We start from the raw sequence: 25,520 nt of genomic DNA, 5'->3' as shown, positions 1-25,520 counted from the left end.
ACATCTAACAAAACACATTTAAAAAGAACACATTGATAATCAGTAGACGTTAAAAAAAATGCAAGAAAAATGTCTCAAATATAAACTATAATATCAATAAAATGATTCAACTTCACACCAACATCGTTCACTGAACAGCAACTGACTTATTATCCAAAACTGATGTAGCTGCTCATATAAACAGTCTTTACACAGATCTTCTGAAAACAACAGGAAAAAAACTCCAATTATAAGACATTTATTAATGGAAACATTTATTATTTCCACTTCAAAAGAAAAAAAAACAGGCCTACATACTGAGACATGTATATTGGTCTGGAAACAAACAGGTGTTACTGTCCAAATGTAAGAATGTAGGCCTATGGATAATGTCTTAATAAATATGTCTAGGGCTCATTGTTTATTAATCTGTTGATTATTTTCTCTATTAATTGAATAGCTGTTTGGCTTCCTCTGCTGTCTTATATCCACAGCAGCTTTATGATTATCTTTATCTGAGGTCAGTTAACCTGTTGATTTTGATCAATTATTTAAAAGAGTTACATGTGGGCCTCGTGCATTTTATTTTAAACTGGTTTCCATTTCTGTTTTTGTTAAAAGAGATTGGTGTATTGTGGAGACTTGTGGTGTCTTTTGGTGCTCAGTAAACAGCAATTTATGGCATTTTTTAAATGTATTTAACTGCAGAAACACTAGAATAATATTCAGTTTTGATGTAATATTGGTAGGATGAAAACATGTAGTTATTTTTCTTTCGTCATGTTATGGGATGGGGAGGTCCTCCTGTCACACCTGGACACCCTCTGTCCTTCACAGTAATCGGATGAGGAAAAAACATAAAAAATCTCTAAATTTTGACGTTACTTGGATGTAATATTGGTAGGATGAAAACAAGTAGTTATTTTTCTTTTAGTCATATTATGTTGAGGTCCTGTGCGCAAACTTTTTCAGTTATGCCCGGTGCGTCTTGCAGTGTATCCATCCAGCCTGTCTGCATCGTGTGTTTAATATCTTCAGAAACACTGGAATAATATTCCTTTTTTATGTAATATTTGTAAGATAAAGACATGTAGTTCTTTTTCTTTTGTCATATTATGGGATGGGGTGGTCCTGTCACATCTGAACACCCTCTATCTGTCTGGATGAGGAAAAACATTAAAAAGTCTCTACATTTTGTTGTTACTTGGATGTAATATTGGTAGGATGAAAACATGTATAGTTCTTTTTCTTTTTGTCATATTATGGTTATGTCACACCTGGACACCCTCTGTCTTTCACAGTATACCACCCTCTAATCAAATGAGGAAAAAACGTTTTAAAAAAATCTCTAAATTTTTATTTGGATTTAATATTGGTAAAATGAAAACATGTAGTTTTTTTTCTTTTGTCATATTATGGGATGGGGAGGTCCTGTCACACCTGGACACCCTCTGTCCTACGACCCTCTAATAGGATGAGCAAAAAACATTAAAAAAGTCTCTAAGTTTTGTTGTTACTTGGATTTTTCATGATCAACTGTTGATGTAATATTGGTAGGATGAAAACATGTATAGTTCTATTTCTTTTGTCATATTATGGGATGGGGAGGTCCTGTCTCATCGGATGAGCAAAAAACATAACATCTATTACATCAAATTCAGTTTTGATGTAATATTTCTAAGATAAAAACATGTAGTTCTTTTACTTTTGTCATATTATGGGATGGGGAGGTCCTGTCACACCTGGACACCCTCTCATCGGATGAGCAAAAACCATAAAAAAAGTCTCTAAATTTTGTTTTTACTTGGATGTAACATTGGTAGGATGAAAACATGTAGTTTTTTTTCTTTTCATGTCATTTTGTCATATTATGCTGAGGTCCTGTGCGCAAAGTTGTCCCGTTCTGCCCGGTGCGTCCTGCTCCTCAGTGTATCCATCCATCCAGTCTGTCTGTGTGTCACCCAGAGGAGCTGGGTGAAGAGTAGGAGTCCATGATGCCGCTCTTGGTCATCCCTCCTCCGGGGAAGAGGATATAAGCCACCTGAGGAGGCTGTAAGCTGTAGGCAGCGCTACAGTTACACGGAACCACGTATCCTGGAGGACTGGAGGAGGACTGGTGGGTGTGGAGGTTTTGATGTCCGTGGCAAGCCAGACCTCCGATCCCTCCTCCAGCAGTCTGGTACCCAAACGTGTGCGCTCCGTAGGGCAGTATCGGTATCTCCGGTATCATCCTCTGGACAGCTCCGGTGCTGAACTGCGAGAAGGAAGAGGAGGAGGAGGAGGAGTTGGAGGAGACGGGAGCGAGGAAGGAGTCCATGGAAAAGCCCTTGAAGTGCTCCTGCAGCGGGAACACGAAGCGGTGGTCCCTCGTCTTCAGAGGACTCTTGGCTTTGCGTCTGGGTCGGTACTTGTAGTCCGGATGCTCCTTCATGTGCTGAGCCCGCAGCCTCTTGGCCTCATCGATGTACGGACGCTTCTCGGAGTCTGACAGCAGCTTCCACTCAGCACCGAGTCTCTTGCTGATCTCAGAGTTGTGCATCTTTGGGTTCTCCTGAGCCATCTTCCTCCTCTGGCCTCTGGACCACACCATGAACGCATTCATGGGTCTCTTGATGTGATCTGAAGGTTTGGCCATCTCAGAAGCTGACACATTCATTAATAATAATAATAATAAAAAATAAAAAAACCCACACACACCACTTTAAATGAAGTCACCTCTCCAGGAAGATCATGCTCATCTCGTGCGTAAAAAGGTAAAAGTGGTCAGTATAGAGAAATGTTTCCTCTGTCTGAAGTCACCTCTCCAGGATGCTCATCTCGTGCGTAAAAAGGTGAAAAAAGTAGTTCAGTTGAGAAATGTTTCCTCTGTGTCTGTGATAAGAAGATTCCAAATTGACTGAAGCATTTTTGCGCACAAAAGTGGAACTGAAAAGTACATAAAGCTGCAAAGCCTGTGGGTGCATGAATGAATGGGAGTCACACAGAGACCAAGTTGTGAAGCTTGCTATGGATGATGATGCTGGGCATGTCAACCACTCATCACCACACCGCTGTCACGGAGGGCCAAGCCAATGGGAATGAGAGAGAGCACTGTAATCCCTTCATAAGAAGTGACTGTACAACATTTCTGAGGGACTCCCTCCTCCTTCTTCTCCCTCTACCAACAGTTTATAGGCTCTCCTACTGAGGCACTGAAGAGAGTAATCTGCTGCACAACACATGCAGAAAGCTAGGAATCAGAAGGTTTTTGTAAGGAATAAGGAAGTAATATATGGAAGTTATTTTGCACCTCATTACCCTGTAGTGACCCCATGTGGCTCATTTGCTCAATAATGAACTTCACAAGTCTGTTTTAGAAGAATCCTTTCAGCATTTTAGCAAGAAAAAGTCCTTATAGATTTATTTTTTGCACCAAATCAAAGTGTTTTCATCTCTTTTATTAAACCATTCGATTCCACATTTTACCCCTCACTATTTACCCTTAAATTAGCTTTAAATTGAACAATATATATACATTTCTACACTACATGACATATTTATTTGTTCCAGAACTTATTGGAGCTATTTGGTGCTTTTGAGTGACACTTTTAGTGACAGTTTTCAAAACCAACTGGCTGCTCATCTCATCATCTTTTTTTGTCTTTATTTTACAAATATTTGGCATGAAAGTGACGCAGAGAGACGAAAAAGTTGGCCTTCTATGTTGCTTACACACATCATAATGGACCCCATGCAACTGAATGAGACTTGACTCTAAATGTTGTTATTACTTGGATTTTTCATGGTCAACTGTTAATTGTATTTTCTGCAAGTTTTATTTTAATGGAGCATTTCTTTCAAGGAAAATCCTCTGAAAAACAAAAACACTGAACTAAAATAACTGTCATAATTAGTATCAGGTTGTTCTGTCCAGGAAACTTCCAAGGAAATGATTAGGAAATTACAGACCCACAAAATAAACATAACTGGTTTATATCCCAATTTGAGAGTCAAAATGTTGTTTCAAATCCCTCCCCAATCTACCTGGAATAACATTCTGGAGGAGAAAGACTGCATCTTGGTGGAAAATTGGGTCAAAAAGTAGATGAATCAGGCTGAAATCGATGTTTTAAAGGGTTGGTAGTGTTGCTCAAATACTTTTTTTGTTATATTTGTTGAAATTCTCATTACATTCCGACAGCAATCAATAAATCAAATGCTGTGACAAAGAAAGAAAATAAATCCAGTATCTGTGGCTGTCACAGGACTGTCATAAACCCGTTCAATCATTTCAATCGGCCTGATTAAAATGACCTGCCTGCCTGCGTGCACTCAGCCCGTGCACGTCACCGGAGTCTTCCAAAGGCTGCTTGCTTCACAGCGAACTAACAATAGCCTTATTCGTTGTTTTCGTTCATTGTGAACGTAGTGAGTGTGGGAGTGGATTTGGAGGGAGGCCTGAAGGGACGGACGGTCAGTGTTGCCGACTTGGTGACTTTCTCGCTATAGATTTAGGGACTTTTGGAGCTAGTGCTGCTACTTTCATTGGAAAAGAGTTGGCAACACTGGGCTGTGTTTTTTGGTTGGATCATTTTTAAAATCTACTGTACTCTACGTTAGTTTCTCAAGATTACAGAGCCTGCCTTTAAGTGCAGAATTTAACCGCCCCAAAGTTGTTAAAACTGCCAAATTCTGCTCCAAAATGCAGCGGACACGACCCGGTATTAAAGAAAATGAAACCAAATAGGACATCGGTTAGCGGGTGGAGACTCCAAACTTGCCTCCATCTTTGATGCAAAACCAGTCCCAATTCGTACTTTAAAAACGTTTCCTAAAAACTGACCCAATCACTCATTTCAATTCTTTCCCATGATGCCACGCAGGTTTCTTATATATCAATATGTGTACAAGCGGCTCACCTCTCCCTCCCTCATACTCTACAAAATCAATATTAATCACAGCCGTAATTCACCGGCACTGGGTGACTCATTGGTTGTCATAATTACTCGACCTTATCTGATCAAATACTGTATATATTTATACGCTGTAGCTATCTCGTCTGTTATTGAAATGACATTGATGGAGAAAAAGTCTGAGCTATAACTTAACTATGAATTATATACTGCATGTGTACACTGCTACTCTTTAGAAGATGTAGCTTATAGGTAACAACAGGGGGATTACTGTATGGACTCAGGAAGCTCATTTTACAATTCAATACCGTCTTTCTGGGTGTCTAAGTGGAAGCTTCCAGCACCCAAAATGGCTCCTGCAAAAAAAGGATTATTACCAGGACAGAAGCACGATGTGTTTTCCCCGTAGACAGACCTGTGGCGGTTAGTTGGAGCTCTGGGTTTAGGTTTTTTGGTAGCGGCGATAAACTTGGATATCAGGGTACCAGCGAGGAAGGAGGCCTTTATTTCATTTACCTCCCACAATCAAAGGCACCGCAGGCCTCTTCAAAGGCAAAATAAATGGACACAAAAGATCCAGTGGTGCTCGCTGCCTCGGTGGTGGAGATGATAAGCAGCTTCAGAGAGTGTTTTTCTCCGGGTTTTCCTCTGAGCAGACGGGCCGGAGGGATAAAGTGATTGGCAGCAGGGGTCAGACAGCTGATCTGTCTGTGCTGTTATCTGTTGAGCTGTAGGTTCAGGCCTTCACACACAGGAGGCGCCCACCGCCACACAGAGACAATGATTACCTTCACAGTGGAACCATGTTTCAGAGAGTTTTCCACAGTGAGAAGAAAAACTGTCCTGAGAACAACAACAACATGAGAGCACCTGAAGGGCAGTATGGAGAAATCTGTTCCTCGCAAACTGTTACTATCGTCTGTCAAGATTACGTTTTTATTCTGCTCAAAGCTTTCAGTTGAAGGAAAAACACAGAGAGTATGTGTTTTTGTGTACTAGTCAGTGTTTGGTGTGACTTCTAAAGGGCAGCATTTCAACTCTGGAGAGATGAGGGGGGAGAGGAAAAAAAAGGGTAATAAGAAAAACTGCCAGCAGCACAAAATGGCTGTCGTAATCCGGTTATCCACCGGGCTCTAAAGATACTGGTCCTCTCCTTAGGAGTCTATCTTTTCTTCTTATGTCAAAACTGTCCTCCATGCACTCAGGTGGATTAAGGAGTCACACTGTAGAAAGAAATTGACAGGTACAGAAAGACCCGGGGGTGAAAAGGGAATGAAAGGCGACACAGAGAGGCAGGCCGGGCGCTCGGGGCCGGGGGAGTGTGTGCCAACGGCTGACAAGAAAAGAATCCATCAAGTCGACTCCACGCTGGAGAAGAAAATGCTAATGTGTCCTACTAATTTACTGTATTGATTAAGTGAATAATTACTGGCAGAGCTGATTGTTGCCTATCTTGTGAAACGTAGTTTCTTTCTTTCTCTGAATGGCTGAAGTATGAGGCAACTGTATTGTTCAGTGATGCTGCTGCATTATCTGACTCAGGTTATATTGGCTTTAATGGCAGCTCCACGGGAGAGTCCAATAATACTAATAGAGGAGATTATACATTCTGGATAGATTATAATATGCATGTCATCTTCCGTTGTTGAAAAAGACCTGAACAAATGGCTTTTCTTCACATTGGCTGTCATAAGCATAGAAGAAGCTGCTGCATCCAGCACCCGATGAGTAGTCCATCGAGAGAAAATAAACCTGAATCTGGTGTGTGAATTTATTTTAGTCATTTATATATTTTTATTTATTAATATTTCTTCATTATTGTTTATTTTGATTTTATTTTTGTAATTATAATTTATTATAATTTCCATTTAATTTTGTATTTTATTTATTTATTTATTATTATTATTATTATTATTATTATTATTATTATTATTATTATTATTAACATTTTTCTTCTCCCTTGTTTTTGAATACTTTGTTTTTCAATTTAAATCTGTATATATTATTTTATTTGTTATGCTTTAGGTTCTCGTAGTAATTTTTCTTAAGGAAACAATAAGAAGAGAGAAAATGATGGTCATTCCCATGCTCTATTATGTTTCATAATTTGTTGCAGCAATTTCGTGGTTGATACCATTTGTTACACAGATTTGGTGCCAAGACCTTGAGGAACCCCCATAGAGCCCATTTTCATTCAGTTATCTTGATGTCAAAGGTCAAGGGACCACTGTGAAAATGGCCATGTAAGTTTTCCTGACCAAAATTTAGCCTAAATCTGATTTGAATTTTATTTGCTAAGCTAACATGGCATGGTATCGTCACTCTAGCTTTAAGACTGAACCAGCTCCAGCCTCTTAAAGACAGTAATGTTGGTCGGGATCGCTGGCTTAACAAGATAAAGGCCGAGGTTCCTGTGTGTAAATGTGGCCCTCTGCTCAGGTCTAAACCCTGTCTGCTTCACCAGATCAATGCTTTGCTGCACATCATGGTAAACCTTCCTCAACATGATTCATTTTTAAATGTTCTCAGTATCAATACAATGAAAATCTGTCATTTCAATGGAGAGATTTAAAAAATGAAAGAAACGTAACCTACACAGTACGTGCATACTGGAATTACTTTTATTGTATATAGTAGTGAATTGCTGAATGGTTTCCATCTGATTATGTGGAAAGTTCAGATGCACTCATACTTCAAATTTTGTCATTTCAGCTCCAAATAAATACACTGAAATCCAAAAACTACATTGAAGGGTAACAAGAGTTTCTGACACTTCTGAGCGGCCCATTAAGAAACATTTCAGGGGGAAAATCCCCGAGATTTCCAGTGCTCTGGGGGGGATTTCACTAAATCTTGTGCTTATTCTCGTGATACTTAGGAAAAGTAAAGCGGTTTTAATAGCTTTTCCCCCTGACACATTGATGGTGGAATATGCTTCGGCTCTGTGGCAGATAGCTTCAATCCCGAGAGGTTGAGAGAGAGAGAGAGAGAGAGAGAGAGAGAGGGAAAGAGATCTGCTGCCTGCCACTACACTTTTCATAAGGCCCCATCTAAACTAAATTAATACACTTGCTCCAACATCTGAGGATAAACCTGAGGGCCACATTACTGTGGCAGTGCCTATCAGCCGGCTTGTAATACAACCGAGTCAGCAGTCAATGAGATACATTTGCAACCAGGCATTTGTCAGCGACTCAGTGCCACAGAGGCAGGAGATTTAAAATGTCCTGCAGTAAATTAAGTCCTGCTTGAGAAGTGAAAGGTGCCGGCTAAGCAGGCGGCTGCTTACTTTAAATGACAGGCTGGTTAAAGGGGTGATGATGGCGTGGCGATGGAGGGAGGAGGAAACTCAACCATGATTACGGCTCCAATGCATTAAAAAAATGATTTTTTTTAATGTTTGTGTGAAGAGACAGTTATCTCCAAAGTCATGACTCTGAACTTATTTATTTCTGTATTCTTTTTCTAATACGTTTCTTTACACATTGACTCATTATGCAAATTATCTTTGCTGTCTGACCCTATGACACACGCTGAATGACAGCCCCCTCATTTGCATAATGAGGCAGAAATGCATAAAGACATGTGTAAAGAAATGTATAAGGAAAAGAATACAGAAATAAATAGGTTTGGGGAAATAAATAGGGGAAGGGAATGCAAAATGAAAATCCTGCAGAAATAAATAAAAAGGGGAAATTAAATAGAAGAGTATAGATATGGGAAATAATACAAAGGCAAATATATAAAGCAAATTAAAATGTCACATTTTATCAATTAATTAATGCCTACATTTATTTTAAATATTATTTTAGGTACATTTAATGGCATATTTATTTATTTAATATTTATTTATTTATTTATTTATTTATTTATTGACTCGTTTATTTATTGATTCATTTATTCATTGACTTGTTTATTTATTGACTCATTTATTTATTGACTTGTTTATTTATTGACTCATTTATTTATTCATTGGCTCGTTTATTTATTGACTCATTTATTCATTTGTTAATTTGGCAGCTTCCGTCCTCCATATCTGCACTATAGAAGACTATTAAACTGTAGACAGTCTTTTATTGGCACTAAAGCGACCTAACTCAGAATCTGTGATGTTTCTGAGGGTAACACACGAGTCAAGCTCAGAAGAGAGTGAGCCACGTTTAATTAGATATTTGGATTAATTATCTAGTTAAAAGATGTTACCTGAGGTTCATAACGCTGCCAATAATTAGGAAGCAGAGAAAATTAGCTCTTGGCCTGATTACTGTGATTTCGTGAGACCCTGAGAACAAAACCAATAGTACCTTCAGGTATAAAGAGGATGACTTTAAGATTAGTAATTAAAGTGAGGAATTAATATATTTGGCGTATATTCTCTGCTTGCTTTTCCTTTTAAACTGCATAAAAGTTATGGGATTGAAAGCCAAGCATGCCTGGCTTGCAGTTACATACATTTTAGTATTAATAAATGTGATAAAAAGTAAGTTTTATTTAAAGGCTAACCACCTGAAAACACAGGTATTATTGTCATCACCATTGATCTACAATGCATTATTACATGTTTTTATTAACAATTAATAAAGTATTTAGGGATAAACCATTAAGTAGAGAATTTTGTAAGGTAGTGAGGATGTAAATGTTTAGACACAGACTCTCTAAAAACAATAATATGACCATCATCCTTTTCTCTTTTTTCCCTCTGTAACTACTAGTTCATGTTTTTTTCAAAGTATTCTATAATATTTACATTTTATAATGTGTTTTTCTTACATTTCACCAGCCGCTGCAGGTTTCCACTTACTTTATTTTTGTGATGTTATTGTTGTAAAAGAGGAAGTACACAGGGACGGGCTTTATTTGTGCGTTTTTTATTAGATCTCTTTAAGTCCTTTAAGGTACAACAAGCCAAGCAGCAAGTCCATTTCATTTACATAAAGGAGGAGCACTCACACATTTTATTTTTTACATTTTTTCTTTTTATTAAACCATTAGCAACAGTCCATTTACACATTATTGTGCAGAACTGCAGTTGGGACTTTTGTAATGCAAAATGATAATGTCAAATTTGACAAAAATAAAGTATATAATAATATAAAATTAAAGCAGAGTATGTCGTCTTTTTACATTCACGTCACCAAGTTTCTTGCAGTTTTATAAAGCAGATTAAGAAGTGAAAGGAAACATGTAACTGCCCAGAAAGTGGAAATAACACAGCGTGTGACAGGACGTGCAAAAACACTGGCATGGTCCTTTACCTTTATAATACCTCCTCTCTCTGAGTAATGGGAATACAGTATCCATTTAAAGCAACTTCCATTCTCATTCATATGTAGAACAGAAACCCTTTGCCATATTTACAGGGTGGGTTTAGGAAAGACTTGCACTTAAAATATATAGAAACTCACCCATTTTATAGTATGAAGCCACTCTGCAAATGACAGAGCATGGTGCCACTAAGAGGCTTATGGAAATAATGGAAATAGTGTAGCTCCTGTGGCGATGATATGCTTGCTGTAACAGAAAGGGGAAAGAGTGGTATTTACTGAGATATCTCCTGGACTGGTGTTAAAGCAGAGCAGTGGCGGTCCTGAGCCAGACTGGAGGGAGGAGGTGAGCCGAGATGCTGTCACAACAGCAAGCTCAGATAAGCCCCAACTGGGTGAAGACAGAACGGCATTAAAGTGAGCATATCTTTAAGTATCGTATGATGCTCCTCCTGCAACACTGGAGTGAGACTGTGCATAAGGCAGGTATATGTATGACTGTGTTCATTTGTAAGCATGTTTTTTTTTAGCTCTTGGAAATCTGATGATAAGTTCCCCCTTACACAGGTAAAGAGAGAGGAACTGAAATATGTCAGTGCATGCACTACTTCCCTTTTTCCATCCTGTACCTAAACTGCTAACATTTTGCATTTGGGTAAATACAGTCTGAGGTGTGGGTGTGTTAACTGACACAATATATCTGTTGTATGAAGATATTGTGGGGTACTAAAATTAGATTACATGAGACTAAATGATGTGTTTATGTAGCTAGATGAAAAGGCATCTTGTGCAAAAAACAACACATAGGATCTAGACCTATAGCTAATATACAAAATGACATATTAAAGGGGACATATCATGCTCATTATCAGGTTCATACTTGTATTTTGGGTTTCTTTTTAGAACATGTTTACATGCTTTAATGTTTAAAAAACCCTTTATTTTCCTCATGCTGTCTGCTTCAATATACCTGTATTCACCCTCTTTCTGAAAATGCTCAGTTTTAGTACATTTCAATGGAATTGCAACAGAATCACTTGGGTCCATGTTTACTTCCTGTCAGCTGATGTCATTGACATACACTGCAACGGGGACATAAACTGGGACACATTTAGAATGTTTACGTTTAAAACTTTGAAATGGTCTAAATATTGTATATTTGTGACATCACAAATAGACAGAAATCCTGACGGCTTGTTTCAAAAGCTCAGTTTCTGAATACGGGCTGTGTGTATTTCTCTGTGGATTAAGCGTTTCGATACTTTCACAGTATTTATATATCATTTAAACCTGCTTTATAATATAAAATACATGAAAATGTTACTTTTTATAATATAGGACCTTAACAATGAAACAATAAACAGAAACCCCTAATTGTAGTACTGCCAAAGTCCACTAGACAGCAGCATAACAAAGCTCTTTAGATCATGACTAGTTGAGCTTCGGTAAGTCTATTTCTGCAACAAAACAAAAAGTATAAACGTACAAGAGTGCATTAAATTATGATAGACAATACTAAGATAGAAACAATGTGGTTTCTGGGAAAAAACCTGGGCTCGTCCGGGATTTGAACCCGGGACCTCTCGCACCCAAAGCGAGAATCATACCCCTAGACCAACGAGCCACATGCATTACGGGAAAGAAGCACATATTATATTTATACTCTAAGGCGGTCTGCATATCTTAAAATTGTACTGCTTTGAGAAGTTGTCATTAAAACTGTACAGTATTTCAAAACACTAACCAGGAGGAATAGTGCTAACGCTAGTTAACAAGTTAATAAGTTAGCTATAGCTGTTCTCTTTAAGCATCCATGTTATAGCTAGCTAACCTAGCTTGTAACCAGTGAGCTCTTTACTGTAAGAGCTAACGTTAAGTCTGCACGGGAAAAAAAAGTTCCTAACAGCTTTCAAATGAGCTTAAATGACAAATACCCCTTTGTAAAACATTAGCTAGCTATTTCAGATGAAGTCAAATTGTGCATATCCATTTTTATCCATGTACAGCAGCGACCAGATCGATTGTTTACTTTAAAGGTCCCATATTTAAAAAAGTGAGATTTTCACGTCTTTTATATTATAAAGCAGGTTTAAGTGATATATAAATACTGTTTAACTATCAAAACGCTCAATATACAGAGAAACACACACAGAAATACAGAAGTATTCAGGAATTGTGCGTCTGAAACAAGCCGTTAGGATTTCTGTCCATTTGTGATGTCACAAATCTACAATATTTAGACCATTACACGGTTTTGAACATAAACATTCTAAATGTGTCCCAGTTTATTTCCTGTTGCAGTTTATGTGAATGACATCAGCTGACAGGAAGTAAACATGGACCCAAACTGTTGCCTAGCAAGGCAATTCCAGTGCAATTCCGTTGAAATGCGCTAAAACGGAGCGTTTCAGACAGAGGGTAAATACAGGCATATTCAGGCAGACAGTACGAAGAAAACAAAGTTTTTTTTTAACATTACAGCATGTAAACATGTTCTAGTAGAAACACAAAATACAAGTATGAACCTGAAAATGAGCACGATATGGGTCCTTTAAAGTCAACCTGCTTACACGTCGTATTTATAATATCAGCTTTTATATGCTCATTAAAATCATAAACATTATTATCAAGCACCGTGACAGTGTATGGGTGATATATAAGTGGCAGTAGGCAGTATATTTTTGTCATCATTGGGAAAAAATTCCATAATAACCTTTCAGCATATTGTAATTCCAGTGTTCTGAGAGGTAACTAGGACTTCTGCACCTCCTCATGACTCTGTTTTCAGGTTTTAAAAAAGCCGTGACCAAAGACTTTGGCCAATCACAGGTAATTTCAGAAAGAGAGCGTTCCTATTGGCTGTGCTCCGGCTGGTGAGCGGTGCTTGGTATTTCCTCAACTGATCTCAACATGGCTGCCGGATCACAAACTTTTCTCATTTTACAGCTAAACAGTACACTACAAGATGTTTTTTTCCCCCCAATACTGTCTGCCTGAATATATATTTGACATCACAAATGGACAGAAATCCTAACGCACAGTTTCTGAATACGAGCTATGTGTATTTCTCCGTATATATTGAACGTTTTGATAGTTTAACAGTATTAAATCACACTTAAACCGGCTGTATAATATAAAAAACATTAAAAAAATCTCACTTTTTTTACCATATGGGACCTTTAAGTGTCAACATACATGAGGTGAAGTCTTCATGTTGTACTGTTGGCCGTGTTGCTCTCTCGCCCGGTGCATTGTGGTCTATGAGCTAAAGGAAGCTGCTGCACCGGAATCTGAAGAATTTGAGGTGTCCGCCAAGTCCGCTGTTCATCTCCGGCTCGCCTCTCTGAGTCGCTCTATCGGCGCTGTACTCTCTTGCGGACAGACTGTAAAAGGTAACACTCCTTTATTTCCTCTAATTCATCACTTATTCATCATCTAAGTTGTCTCAGTTCCGTGTTAACGGCGGTTAAACCGACGACGCTAACATGAGCTAACCGAGCTGTGTAAGTTCACATCCTGTGAGCAGAAGCTACTCTGCTAACGTTAGTTAGTAATTAACGCTCTGCTTCGCTTGTTTTGCTTTACTGAACAGCTAGAGAGGACTGTTCGCTTGTCAAATAGCTTTGATTACAAGAACAATACATTAAAATAGGTTGTTTTATGTGCAGATGTCGGTTACCGTTAACCGTTATGATAGCCGTTATGATAGCCGTTGCTAAACAACCAGCTAATTCCCATTCAAATAACGGTTAACGTTAAGCTAACTGTTAGCTGGCAATGCTAGTTGTAGTTAGCATTAGCTTTACATGTTTCTATGCTAAATCTAAAGTGGTTATTAAATGAGCTCAAACTAGCTTCAGATAATAATGCACACATTGTGCACTTTCATAGACTAAGCTACTGGAGTTACTCTGCACTATATTCACTTTTAACTTGATTTTCAATAATAAATATAGACATACATTTGCATAAAGCAAGCATGTTTGTCCACTCCCATGTTGATAAGAGTATTAAATACTTGACAAATCTCCCTTTAAGGCACATTTTGAACAGATAAAAAAATTTGATTTATTTGCAATTAATCACGATTAACTATGGACAATCATGTGATGAATTGCGATTAAATATTTTAATCGATTGACGGCCCTAGTATATTTATATATTGGACATGAATGTGGCAGCATATACAATGGAAGAGGTTTTCAGGTGTCTGAGCCTAACTGCAGGTCTGCAGGACAGATAATAATGCACACAGTGCACTTTCATAGACTTAAGCTACTGGAGTTACCCTGCACTATATATTCATTTTTAACAGTTTTCTTCTGCACTATATTCACTTTTTTAATAGTCCTGTATCACAGCTGTTACCCTGCATTGTATTTAGTTTTAACAGGTTTCTTCATCTCTTTGTATTTTTATATCTGGTATATTTTACTGCCTTTTTACTTACATGTTTTGCACTATGGAACTGTGATGCTGGAAACTTGAATTTCCCTCGGGATCAATAAAGTTACTATCTTTCTATCTATCTATCTAAAACTAGCTTGGACTCATATGAGTATATTTTTTACCGGCTATATATTTGTCTAATCAGCCGGTAAAAAATATACAATTTTATATTGAGACTGTGAACACAGTCGTTTTCATCCTAGCAGTCTGAGTGCAATGGGTGTGTTTCTAACCGTTTCAGATCATTTAGTGTGTTTCAATATAACACACCGACTTAACTACAACACAGCAACCAAGGCAGTAAACATATGATACCAGTTGGGATTAATAGCATAATCATGGCTTAATCTCTTTTAGAGAGGGTCGCACTGTAAAGGACAGAGGGTGTCGTATCCTGTACAGATTGTAAAAAACCCTGAGGGAAATTTGTGATTTGTGATTTGGGCTATACAAATAAAATTGACTTGACTTATCCTCAAATCATAGTGTTGTAGTGGGACGCAGCTGTAATGCAGCTATCTTAGCAGGAAATGCAGTTTTTTTGTGGTGAGACACCATACTTTCACAAACCTTTCTGAGCACAAACCAGACTTCCTGTCTCTCACACAGTCAGGCCTGTTAGTATGCGTCTATATGAATTGCCTCCATTTCAGAAAAGGTCCATGGAGGCCAGAATTGTAGCAAAATGATGAATAAGTTGTGATACATCCTGTGTTTTCTTTCAGGTGTAACAAGGAGAAAAAATGTCTCAGGCCGACAAAATGAAGGTAACAGAAACCAGATATATTCCATCTGAACAGCTACAGTATGCAGTAATACCTGATTCATACTTCTGCTTCTAGACTAATCGTGGAGTTAAAACTTAATCTTCTGTGGTTTTATTTTGTTATCAATGTAAACATAAAGTGTGCTGTCTTTTAATTCAGTCCAGAACTTTTTTTTTTAATTTTGCATTCTCACGTCTAATTTCAGTGGAACATTTTGTGCTTCTCCGCTTTTTCCTCACATTATTTTCTGCATCGTGGTGTTGTTTAAAACGCAAATATTATCCGTTGAAAGCTGGGTCTCTCAGACATATGTTCAGTGTGCTGCTCGCCATCCTCATGACTCACTGATGTAGCTTTATGCGGGCTGAAAGGCCCGAAGGCAGAGCCGGAACACGCTGCTTATCGGGCTTATCAACATAACCTTTGCTGAAAGAACGGGGAAGGGAGGGTTCATAAATCTTTCAAGACTGTGGCCAAAATGAGCAAACTAAATAAGGAACCATGTAGCTTTTTGTATTGGATTTGACATTGTCACTGTGTAGCATTGCTACAGGGGTGTTGAAAAGCTGCCATATTGGCCCACTTCTCATTCTCACTGACATCTAGCTCTGTGCAGGAAAGAGCTGTAAACACTGGAATGATGGGTGGAAGGTCAAATAGACTGCAGAGGAGTCACTGTAGCCCTCCTAAATATCCTGCCTGTTCATAAACAGATGTCTCCTCAATGGTGTCTGCTCTAGCACTAATAATTAGCTGTCATGTTGTTGCTATAATGATACAGTAGCCAAACCATGTTTAACTTAATGCTGATTTAGATTTATGACAAAAATAGTTTTAACTGAAGTATGTGCAGAGCCATGTTCTTTCATCTTAAACGAACAGTGTATAACATTTAAGGGGATCTATTGGCAGAAATGGAGTATAATATTAATAAGTGTGTTTTCGTTACCTTATAATGAGCCGTTAATATCTACATAGGGAGCGGGTCCTCTTCACAGAGCGGCTGCCATGTTTCTACAGTAGCCCAGAACGGACAAACCAAACACTGGCTCTAGATAGGTCCATTTGCGTTTTCACGTTTTCATGTTGGCCACCGTAGTTCTCCCACACACTTAGCACACACAAGAAATTTCAGTTCGTTGCAATCTGCACCACTAGATGCCGCCAGATCCTGCATACTGCACCTTTAAGTTTTAATGTCACCAAACATGTTCTTAAAAATGATGACTCTACTGACCTTGCACTTTGCTTTTGGTTTACAGCAGGGACAGTTCACCAACCCTGAGACTCCAGGGTACGTCGGATTTGCCAACCTGCCGAATCAGGTTCATCGCAAGTCCGTAAAAAAAGGATTTGAGTTTACATTGATGGTGGTAGGTGAGTGTGTCATCTCAAGCCATTTCTCGTTTTGTCCTTTTCTTCTCATCATCATGCGGTGCTGATTTTATTTTGTTTGGAAAATGATAGTGTATCTCAGTGATAACAAGGTTCATGCTAGACAGCTTGAGTGAACATGGACATTTGAGGAATGTTTTTTTTTGGCTCAAGTGAGTTTGTTTTGTGATAAATTCACGATGGGTTCTCGGCCATTAGCCTGCACAATATACAGATGTTGCTGTCATATGCTGTCTTTTCATAATGGCCTTGTTTTACAACTCTTTCGCCTCATTTTGTTTGCATGCTGAGAGTAAGCAAGTTGTTTTGTCTTTGATCTTATCTGCAGTAATGCAGAGGTGTATTAGTATGCATGAACGGCTTTTGGTCTGTAGAAAATGGCAGATGTGACATCAGTGTGGTTGCTCAGCTGGCGTCAGCGTAAACTCTTGATGTGAACACTGTGACTGTGTGAACCTCCCTGCTTGTTGGTAAGGGGGGAGGGTAGAAGCTCCCCTCAATGCTGCTCATCCTTTTGCTTTAAAATAAACCAGAGAGGAATGTAGCCAGTAGGCCTCGAGGGATTGATTCACACAGTGGACAAGGCCCGCTGGTCCCTCTACTGCAAGAATACCCATTGAGTGCTTATTTAACCTTCTGTGTGACTCTAGTTCTTAGATATCAGGGTTTTACTGTACTTTTAAATAGCTGCAGCTCTCCCCCACAGATAGAACCAATATACTTACTATGAAAACTCATAATTTCTCCTCAGTATGCATCCCTTTTTATGCTTACCCTAAAACGCTGGTACTTTTTCCTCTAAAGCCCCGCTTCCACATGACCCTGAAACTGTAGTGTACATAATGTACTTGTCGGTTTGGATTTTCCATACATTACTTTCTGTAAAATTGCCAGTTGAGTATACAGTAAAGACTTGTGTAAATCTTTTGTCACGGCTCCGGTGGGAACCACAGTAGCAGCATTCCTGGGTAAAGCTCACAAGCTTTAGGTTGTTTATGTCTCAGCATCTGCAACTCTGTGACCGTGAGACGTCAGGAACATAGTTTCTTACATATAGTTTCTAAAATATTGTTCACTGCTGTTGCTTAAGCTAAACTGCTGCTGTAGTTTTATGGATTTCCCAGACAGAAGTAAGGCGTACTGCTAGACTAAAACAACGCTCAGTGGGTCTGCAGAAAAAAATCAGTGGAAAGCTATTTTTAGTCTGGTACATCCATGTCTTGGAATCAGCTTTTATTTAAAGCTTCATCAGTCAAACTGTGGATGTTAAATTGTCTGTTGTCTTGTGTTTACAGTAGCGTAACACCTATTGTTGGTATATGGAGCCAGTTTCAGAGGCAGCCAGTTGAGATTTAGTTTGATTATGTTGTATGGTTTAGTTCATTCATAATCAGATGATATCAGCAGAGACATTCAAATAAAGTTGGTCTCAAAGTCTTCAGTTTACAGTTTCTTCAATTCAGTGCAGATTCTCATCTATGTGATGGAGTCCAGCTAGAAGAGGATATCTATCCAGGTTCTTAGTTCTTGCTTCTAATATTTGTGAGAGAGTGAAACTATCCAGTGGTCTTCTTCTTGACTCGTAGCACCTGAATGCGGCTGACTGATTATGAACACTTTGACTCTTTCCTAGGCACTAGGGCTGACACTGTTCTGGGAAAGATTAATGCTGAAGTCAGATTTAGTATCATGTATTTCCGTGTGGTGCGCGGCCTGCTGTGCGTCACAGGCAGATGTCTTGTTTCCTGCAGCACAGTGAGGATCTCCTTTGTTCTATTCATTGAAACTGAACGCTGTATTAGAAGAGGTTTTCACCAACAAGAACCTGACTGTGCTTTTTCAGCAATTGTGTAATATTTATTCACTTTGTGTCTCATACTGTTGTTGACCGCATGATGATTGATTCATTCTCCCCTCTGTTGTCAAAAGGTGAATCTGGACTTGGAAAATCCACCCTGATCAACAGCTTGTTCCTCACTGACCTTTACCCCGAGAGAGTCATCCCTGGAGCAGCAGGTAAAACACACCCGTAATGATCCTTGTTTTAAAGCACTTTGTATTAAAAGTGCTTCATCGTGGGCTGACTTTGTCCTCCCATATTGTTATGAGTTCTTGCATCTTGTTTCTCCCAACAGAAAAGATAGAACGAACGGTTCAGATCGAGGCGTCAACGGTAGAAATCGAGGAGCGAGGAGTGAAGCTCCGTCTCACCGTGGTAGACACACCAGGATACGGAGACGCCATCAACAGCCAAGACTGGTATGAAATCTTTTCAGGGTGTATGCTGATGAAGAGATGAGGTATTTTTAAGTTTAAATTACCCAGTGTACAGTCCTGTGATCTTGAACAGTGATTAGACACTAACGTTGGACAGTTAAATATAAATGTTCGTTCAAATATTATAAGTCCAAATGAGAATTTATTCATTGCGTGTGTGAGTCCTTGTACAATACTGAGATACGTAGTGTATGTTTAATGTGTGTATATTTTTCTAATCCAGTTTCAGCACCATTATCAGCTACATCGATGACCAGTTTGAGCGCTACCTCCATGACGAGAGCGGTCTAAATCGTAGACACATTGTTGACAATAGAGTTCACTGCTGCTTCTATTTCATTTCCCCGCTTGGCCACGGGTGAGTCCTCCAATGAAGTTCTTATCTATTTAACTAACTATATTTATTATGCCCTCTTCACTCTTTGTTTTTCATAAATACTGGCTCGAATTTCTCTCGTCTCTTTGACCCCGTGCCTGTCTGTTTCCTGTCCGACCAGCCTCAAACCCCTGGATGTTCAGTTTATGAAGGCCATTCACAATAAGGTCAACGTGGTTCCTGTCATCGCCAAGGCAGACACGCTCACCCTCAGAGAGAGGGAGAGGCTCAAGCGCAGGGTGAGGACAACAGAGTCACCCATTGTTCACAATCTTTTCAAGTTCCCGAAATAAACAGTAGCTATCATGTGCTCATTGTCACTGTTTTAGCCACCCAGTGTATTAATATACTGTTTGTACCTGAAGTACTATATATATACATATCCATAGTCCGTGTAATACCTACAGTAGATGACGGCTGGTATGCCCCCAGCTTGGAGAAATAGACAGGAGTACCAGCACAGGAGCAGAGCAATGTACTGCTGTGTAAGGGAGCAGCATCAAAACGTATTTTTGTCACCTAAAAGAAAGGCTCACCTAAAATAAATCAATATCAGTTTAAGTATACACTATATTTAGAATATTTTCACTATCTTGCCATCAGACAGCCCTCTCCGACGGGGAACTGAAAGTGAAACTTATCTAAGTTCTCTTCAAAGCCTACTACTCTGGATAAGTAACTCATACAACCTCACTTCAAAACACCCGAACTATCCCTTTAATTCCTGACTGAAGAGGAAATAATCATTTCAAATAGTCATTTACTCCCAAAGACTGGGTTGTGTCCCACAGGTGGGTCGCAGGAGATTTTATTAGGGTCGCCAAATAAGTTTGCAGAATTTCTTCCATAGTATTTTACTTAACGTTTATATCTGCGGTACACCTTTGAGCCACAAGAGGGAGCCTGAATGTTCATTTTGTTCTGATAATTGTAGCGTAATTATAGCATTGAATCTAATATAAAAGGCTAGCGTATATTCTCTTTGTTTTACTGATGAGGAAAAAAACAAGAGCGGTTAACTCTGCCTAAATGCATTCATGGGATTTATAAAACGTGGCTGGTTTACCTATTCAAGATAATACTAGGTGATGCGGAAAGGGAGGTAATGCTCAGGAACGGGACCATGGAATTGGGTTTGTCATTTTTGAAAAGTGGGTTCCCAGAAAAAAAGTTTGGGAGACACTGATTTACAGCCTGTACGGTATATAACAGGTAATAACAGGTGATAATAACCCGTGTTTTGTCCCTGTCTTCTTGATAAGGTTCTGGATGAGATCGATGAGCATGGCATCAAGATTTACCACCTTCCTGATGCTGAGTCGGATGAGGATGAGGACTTCAAAGAGCAGACCAGGATCCTCAAGGTAAACCCTCATTTTCATCCCTGAATGAATTTGAATTTCTTCATGCTAAAGACGAGTTGGTGGTTTTGCCAACCACAGGACTGAGAATTTGTAATGGATAAAAGCAGTCAGCTTTATATCCTCTTAAATTCCACTTAAGTCATCCCATTACTCTCTGGATTTGTTTTTTAAGTGTCGTAATTATTTATGAGAGTGGTTGAAACCACGACCGCAGACACTTGAACTACTCCTCTTTTCCAGGCTAGCATCCCATTCGCAGTGGTGGGATCCAACCAGCAGATTGAGGCCAAAGGGAAGAAGGTGAGGGGCCGCCTGTACCCCTGGGGAGTGGTGGAAGTGGAGAATCCAGAGCACAACGATTTCCTCAAGCTGCGGATCATGCTGATGTGAGTGGTAGAGGAGGCCAAAACCCACGGCTTTTTTCTTTTTCTCCAAAGTTTTAGTGACAAGAGTAAGGTGATATTGCGAGTTACTGACCTGCCAGACTGTGTGTATATACTATCTGTTTCCCAACAAATGCTGCGGAAAGAAACCGTGGCTAACTTGGAGAAGTTGTTGTTTGGCAGGATGCCTTCAAACACAATGAGAGCAAGTCTACCCCTGCCAATAGCTTTTTTTTGTTAAGGTGTAGCTAATTAGAAAAAGGTTTGTAGCCAAGGCAGGAAAGGAGAAAAACGATAGATACTAGCAGTGTAATGTGGTTCACACAAGTTGGGCTAAAATGAAGACATTTCTCAAGTTATGGTGGAGCCTCTGCCCACGAGAGGTACAGTGAAGCCAACATCTGTGGTTTTCAGAAATGTCTTGAGCAAGTGTATTTATTGTTTGGTGACTTCTCCACAACCCCACAGAACCCACATGCAGGATCTACAGGAAGTGACCCAGGACCTTCACTACGAGAACTTCCGCTCGGACCGCCTCAAACGGGGTGGAAGGTTGTCCTCCCATGGTTACGTTCTGCCTCTGTCTCCTGCGTACGTACTTGTCTGTCAGCTTGCTTCTCTGCACCTCCCCCACCTCAAACAGCAAAACCTTTGATTAGACGTATATAATTTATACATTTGTGTTTAAAAACAACAACAACAGAAATGCCATAGTCAGGCATGTGCACAACGGACACCACAGATATTACAGTGATAAAACCCAACCAAAACATCCAGAGCTGTGTATATGGACGCTGAGTTACTAGATGTACTACCAGTTATTCTTCTGCTCTCGATTCATGCAGTATAATGTCGTTGAACTAGTATCATTCTGTAGTACAGTAGCTGTAACTCATCATTTTGCATGTTCTCTACATCAGTTCAGAGGCCGAAGTGGATTCAGTGATGTGGGCTGTAGTGGGTTGTGGTTCTACATGGTTAGTTGGTAGCTAAATGGCATGTGTAGTTTGAGTATCTGTAGAGGTCGTAAACAGGATTACTGTGTGTGTCATTTAACATAGAGTGGACATATCATCATTTAACCCTCAATGTAGACCAAAAAGATTCTCTTAGACTTTCTTCTAAAGCCAACCCAGGATACAGCAGTGGTTTTACTGTCTTCACATTGCCCCGCCTCCCGGTCTCGGTTTGTCCGATCCCATGAGTGGACTGTTGGAGGTACCGTTCTTGTTCATTTGGGGGAGGTAACGCTGTTCCCCTGACTCTCACTGCTTCTCTCTTGAATCCTCCTGCTTTCATCTCTTTTGTAGTTACTTGTTGTAGCTGCCCACTTTTCTCTTCTGCAAAGAACAACTAACCCACTGATCCCTTCTTCACTTTCTCAATGTGGCTTCTGTCATGTTTGCCTAATACTACAACTTAAAATGGTTCAACGTGCACTTTCAGGCATGCACACATTCACAAACTTCTCCGCTGACTTTAAATCACCACACAAAGTGATTCTACATTTGTAACCTCTCTGACTGTGCATTTAACTTCATGATTATTTTTTTTTTAAATTGGCATATATATGCAGAAATATTAGAGGTCGATTCAAAAGTAACTGTAGTTGTGTTGATGCAGAAAGGGACCGGAGCCGGAGGAAATGGACAAGGATATGATCCTGCAGGAGAAGGAGGCTGAGGTGAGATATTTCAGACACTACTCTGGGCTTATTAGAAAGGGGGAAAAAAATCATGGATCATCCTTCTCGATTGTCCAGGTTTCTTAAAGGAATAGTTTCACATTTTGGGGAATACATTTATTTGTTTTCTTGCCAAGAGTTAGATGAGAAGATCAATACCACTAATATGAGGAAGGGTGATATCAATCTTCTCATCTAACTCTTAGCAAGAAAGTGAATAACTGTGTATACCAAAAACTGTTGAACTAATCCTTTAAAGATCATTCACTGTCCTACAAGTTACAATTAAAGTAGGGCTGTCAATCGATTAGACTACATCTGTTGTTCCCCATATGTCATACATATTGATGCTTTGTGTCGCACAGTTGAGACGAATGCAGGAGATGATCGCCAAGATGCAGCTCCAGATGCAGAAGCAGGGAGACGGAGAGGGCGACGGCCAACATGTGTGAAAAGTCTACGGTAGGAGCAAGACCCACGGATACACTCAACACTCACTGTAATGCTGACACACTGCATACGCTACACTATATTTCCTGACCAATGGGCTTCATGCAAGAACGTTTTCGTGTTCTTGTCTTAGCTTTCTCTTACTTTTTTCGTACTATGGGCGCGTACGAATGTGCCACGTCGGGATTCAGCAAATCCTGATGCTGCTTAACTGCCCCGCTATTAGGCTATATGAATACATTTCAAATTACATTATATATCAAATTGCAGAGTCAAACAGGATAATGTCGACATAATTATGAGGTGTAATTTATATAGGATTTTCAAATTGCTTCAAAGTAATGAAATATACAATCCAGTCGTAAAAAACGTAGGTTTGGATATCAGTAAACTAACACATGACTGCTACGACAGGTCTGGACCACTTGTAAATTGAGTTCGTACCTAAGAGAAAATTCTAAATACAAGAAACTAGGTGAATGCAACTCGTATAAGCTACTTAAGAACAGATCTGTTCGTATGAGTGGTTCTTGCTTGAGGCCCATTGGCAACTCATTTTCTGCATTTACACTATCTGCCGAATCTGCATTTTATGTATCTTAAATACCTAAATGAGACTTTGTTATCTGTAGATGCTGGTCTTCTGTGAGGTCAGGCTTGGTTTTAGTTAATTTTGTCTTTTCTTTTCCACTGTAGGTATTTGAGCCACTGCTCCAGTTTGACTAGAGAGAGGAGGAGGATAGCAGAGGACGTGTAAAGGCTATCTGGTTATTGACTCGTACTGCTTGCCACTATTTTTATTCCAATCCTACATGGGATCTGGAGTCTTTTTTTTTTTTTTTATACATACAGTAAAGTATATTCAAACAATGTTATGTTTATATATTTTCACACGGTTCTATTTCTTCCTTTTTTAAATTGTTTAATTTTATTGCCAGTTACTCAAATGAAGTCACGCGACCCTTCTTTTAAAATGGTGGCATATATCTTTGATACAAACTGTTCATTTTCCATTTTTTTTTGTTCCCTTACTCCTTTTTTTTTTTTGCTATTTAGAAAACCAAAGTACTGCTGCTTGTATTCAGTGCTTTTAGCTCTAAAGCATCTCTCAGATCACGTGCTAACCTTTGCTCTGTGAAAGAGCTTCATTGGGAGAGTCCGCTATGGTGAGAAATAGTAGCCAAAGTAGCTTTTTCCGCCATTTTTATGCCATTATCTCGATGTTCTTTTTGTCAAGAGAAAAGATGATTTCATATTCCCTCTGGTTAAGAAATGACCACACAAGCTTCCCATTAAATAGTCCACCCTGCTCAGTGTAAAACATATCACCCACCTCATCTGCATGCAACTCTGGACCCCTTCTGGTCAACTTTTCAGGTGAATTCTCCCTTTAGTGCTCATCAGCTTCTCCCTTTCCTGTCAAAGACTTAACATTAGTGCAGTTCTCAGATCAGTGTCTTTAAGTACGATGGCATTCAAGTGTTGTTAAGCTCCTTTTAAAGTTAGATATGAATTAAATAAAACTGTGACCCTTGACCTCTTCCAGTCTTCCTGCAGACAAATGAAGGACGTGCTAATGAGGCTCGATGCCTCCGTTTGGTGCTTTCAATCAACTCGAAGTAATTACTCCATGTTTCCTATCCACTGTAAAGTGAAGTCATGTGCCAGGGAGCATTAACTGTTGTGTTTTCATTGATGCAGTGAAGAGGTATAAAGTTTTACCTGTCCCAACTGCTGAGTACTTTGTGGTTTTCCACAACCACAGAGATTAAAAAAATGACCTAATGAGGTCAACGTAGCCAACGTCTCCCTCACCAGCCAAGATGTGAGTTCTCGACATTCCTCTTTGTGCTGTTTTTAGCCAATTATTATAAAGCACCAAATATTGTTCTTGATGCATATATTGTAATAAGTTTTATTAAACTTTATTAATCTCTTCTGTGATTTGAGCCTTTTTTATTTGATTTATCTAGGTTACACCCCGCTGAGTTACAGCCTGACGCTCGTCCACATTCACATCAGCTGATGTGCTCTGCTCCCGTTGTGTGTTTCATTTCAGTGAGATTAATCTACTCTGGCAGACAAAACCACCATGACCCTGACTAACAGGGTAATTACAGTACAGTGTATGGAGAGGTTCATTTAGAAAGTAGAGTGTGTATATATGTGATAGTTTAACAATCAACAAAGGAAATAAACACACATTCAACTTGCATAAATATTAACATTAATTATTTCTA

The 25,520-nt window shown here is 39.2% G+C and overlaps 2 protein-coding genes and 1 non-coding gene across 4 annotated transcripts; 1 reads left to right on the top strand and 2 right to left on the bottom strand.

Moving 5' to 3' along the window:
• Window positions 1-229: 229 nt before the first annotated feature.
• LOC141776903 (transcription factor Sox-14) lies at window positions 230-2,944 on the bottom strand. The gene has a single exon (XM_074650746.1). The coding sequence runs from the start codon at window positions 2,633-2,635 to the stop codon at window positions 1,937-1,939; it is 699 nt and encodes a 232-aa protein (XP_074506847.1). The 5' UTR covers window positions 2,636-2,944; the 3' UTR covers window positions 230-1,936.
• Window positions 2,945-11,687: 8,743 nt separating this feature from the next.
• trnap-ugg (transfer RNA proline (anticodon UGG)) lies at window positions 11,688-11,759 on the bottom strand. The gene has a single exon. It is a non-coding gene; the product is annotated as a tRNA-Pro (tRNA).
• A 1,548-nt stretch (window positions 11,760-13,307) lies between these two features.
• On the top strand, window positions 13,308-25,224 carry septin2 (septin 2). Of its 2 annotated transcripts, none has more exons than XM_074650742.1 (13): window positions 13,308-13,527; window positions 15,310-15,351; window positions 16,614-16,728; window positions 18,676-18,762; window positions 18,882-19,005; window positions 19,247-19,381; window positions 19,521-19,638; window positions 20,662-20,763; window positions 21,004-21,149; window positions 21,615-21,698; window positions 22,770-22,830; window positions 23,196-23,292; window positions 23,977-25,224. In XM_074650742.1, the coding sequence occupies exons 2-12, from the start codon at window positions 15,328-15,330 to the stop codon at window positions 23,280-23,282; spliced, it is 1,083 nt and encodes a 360-aa protein (XP_074506843.1). In that variant the 5' UTR covers window positions 13,308-13,527; window positions 15,310-15,327; the 3' UTR covers window positions 23,283-23,292; window positions 23,977-25,224. The 2 variants fall into 2 exon arrangements, with proteins under 2 accessions (XP_074506843.1, XP_074506842.1); XM_074650741.1 differs by having other exon boundaries at window positions 13,356-13,527; window positions 21,615-21,737.
• The last annotated feature ends 296 nt before the right edge of the window (window positions 25,225-25,520 follow it).

This window comes from Sebastes fasciatus, chromosome 11, assembly GCF_043250625.1.
Source record: "Sebastes fasciatus isolate fSebFas1 chromosome 11, fSebFas1.pri, whole genome shotgun sequence".
Taxonomy (NCBI): domain Eukaryota; kingdom Metazoa; phylum Chordata; class Actinopteri; order Perciformes; family Sebastidae; genus Sebastes; species Sebastes fasciatus.
Note: the sequence above shows the minus strand (reverse complement) of the source record. Positions and strands in the feature narration are given on the sequence as shown.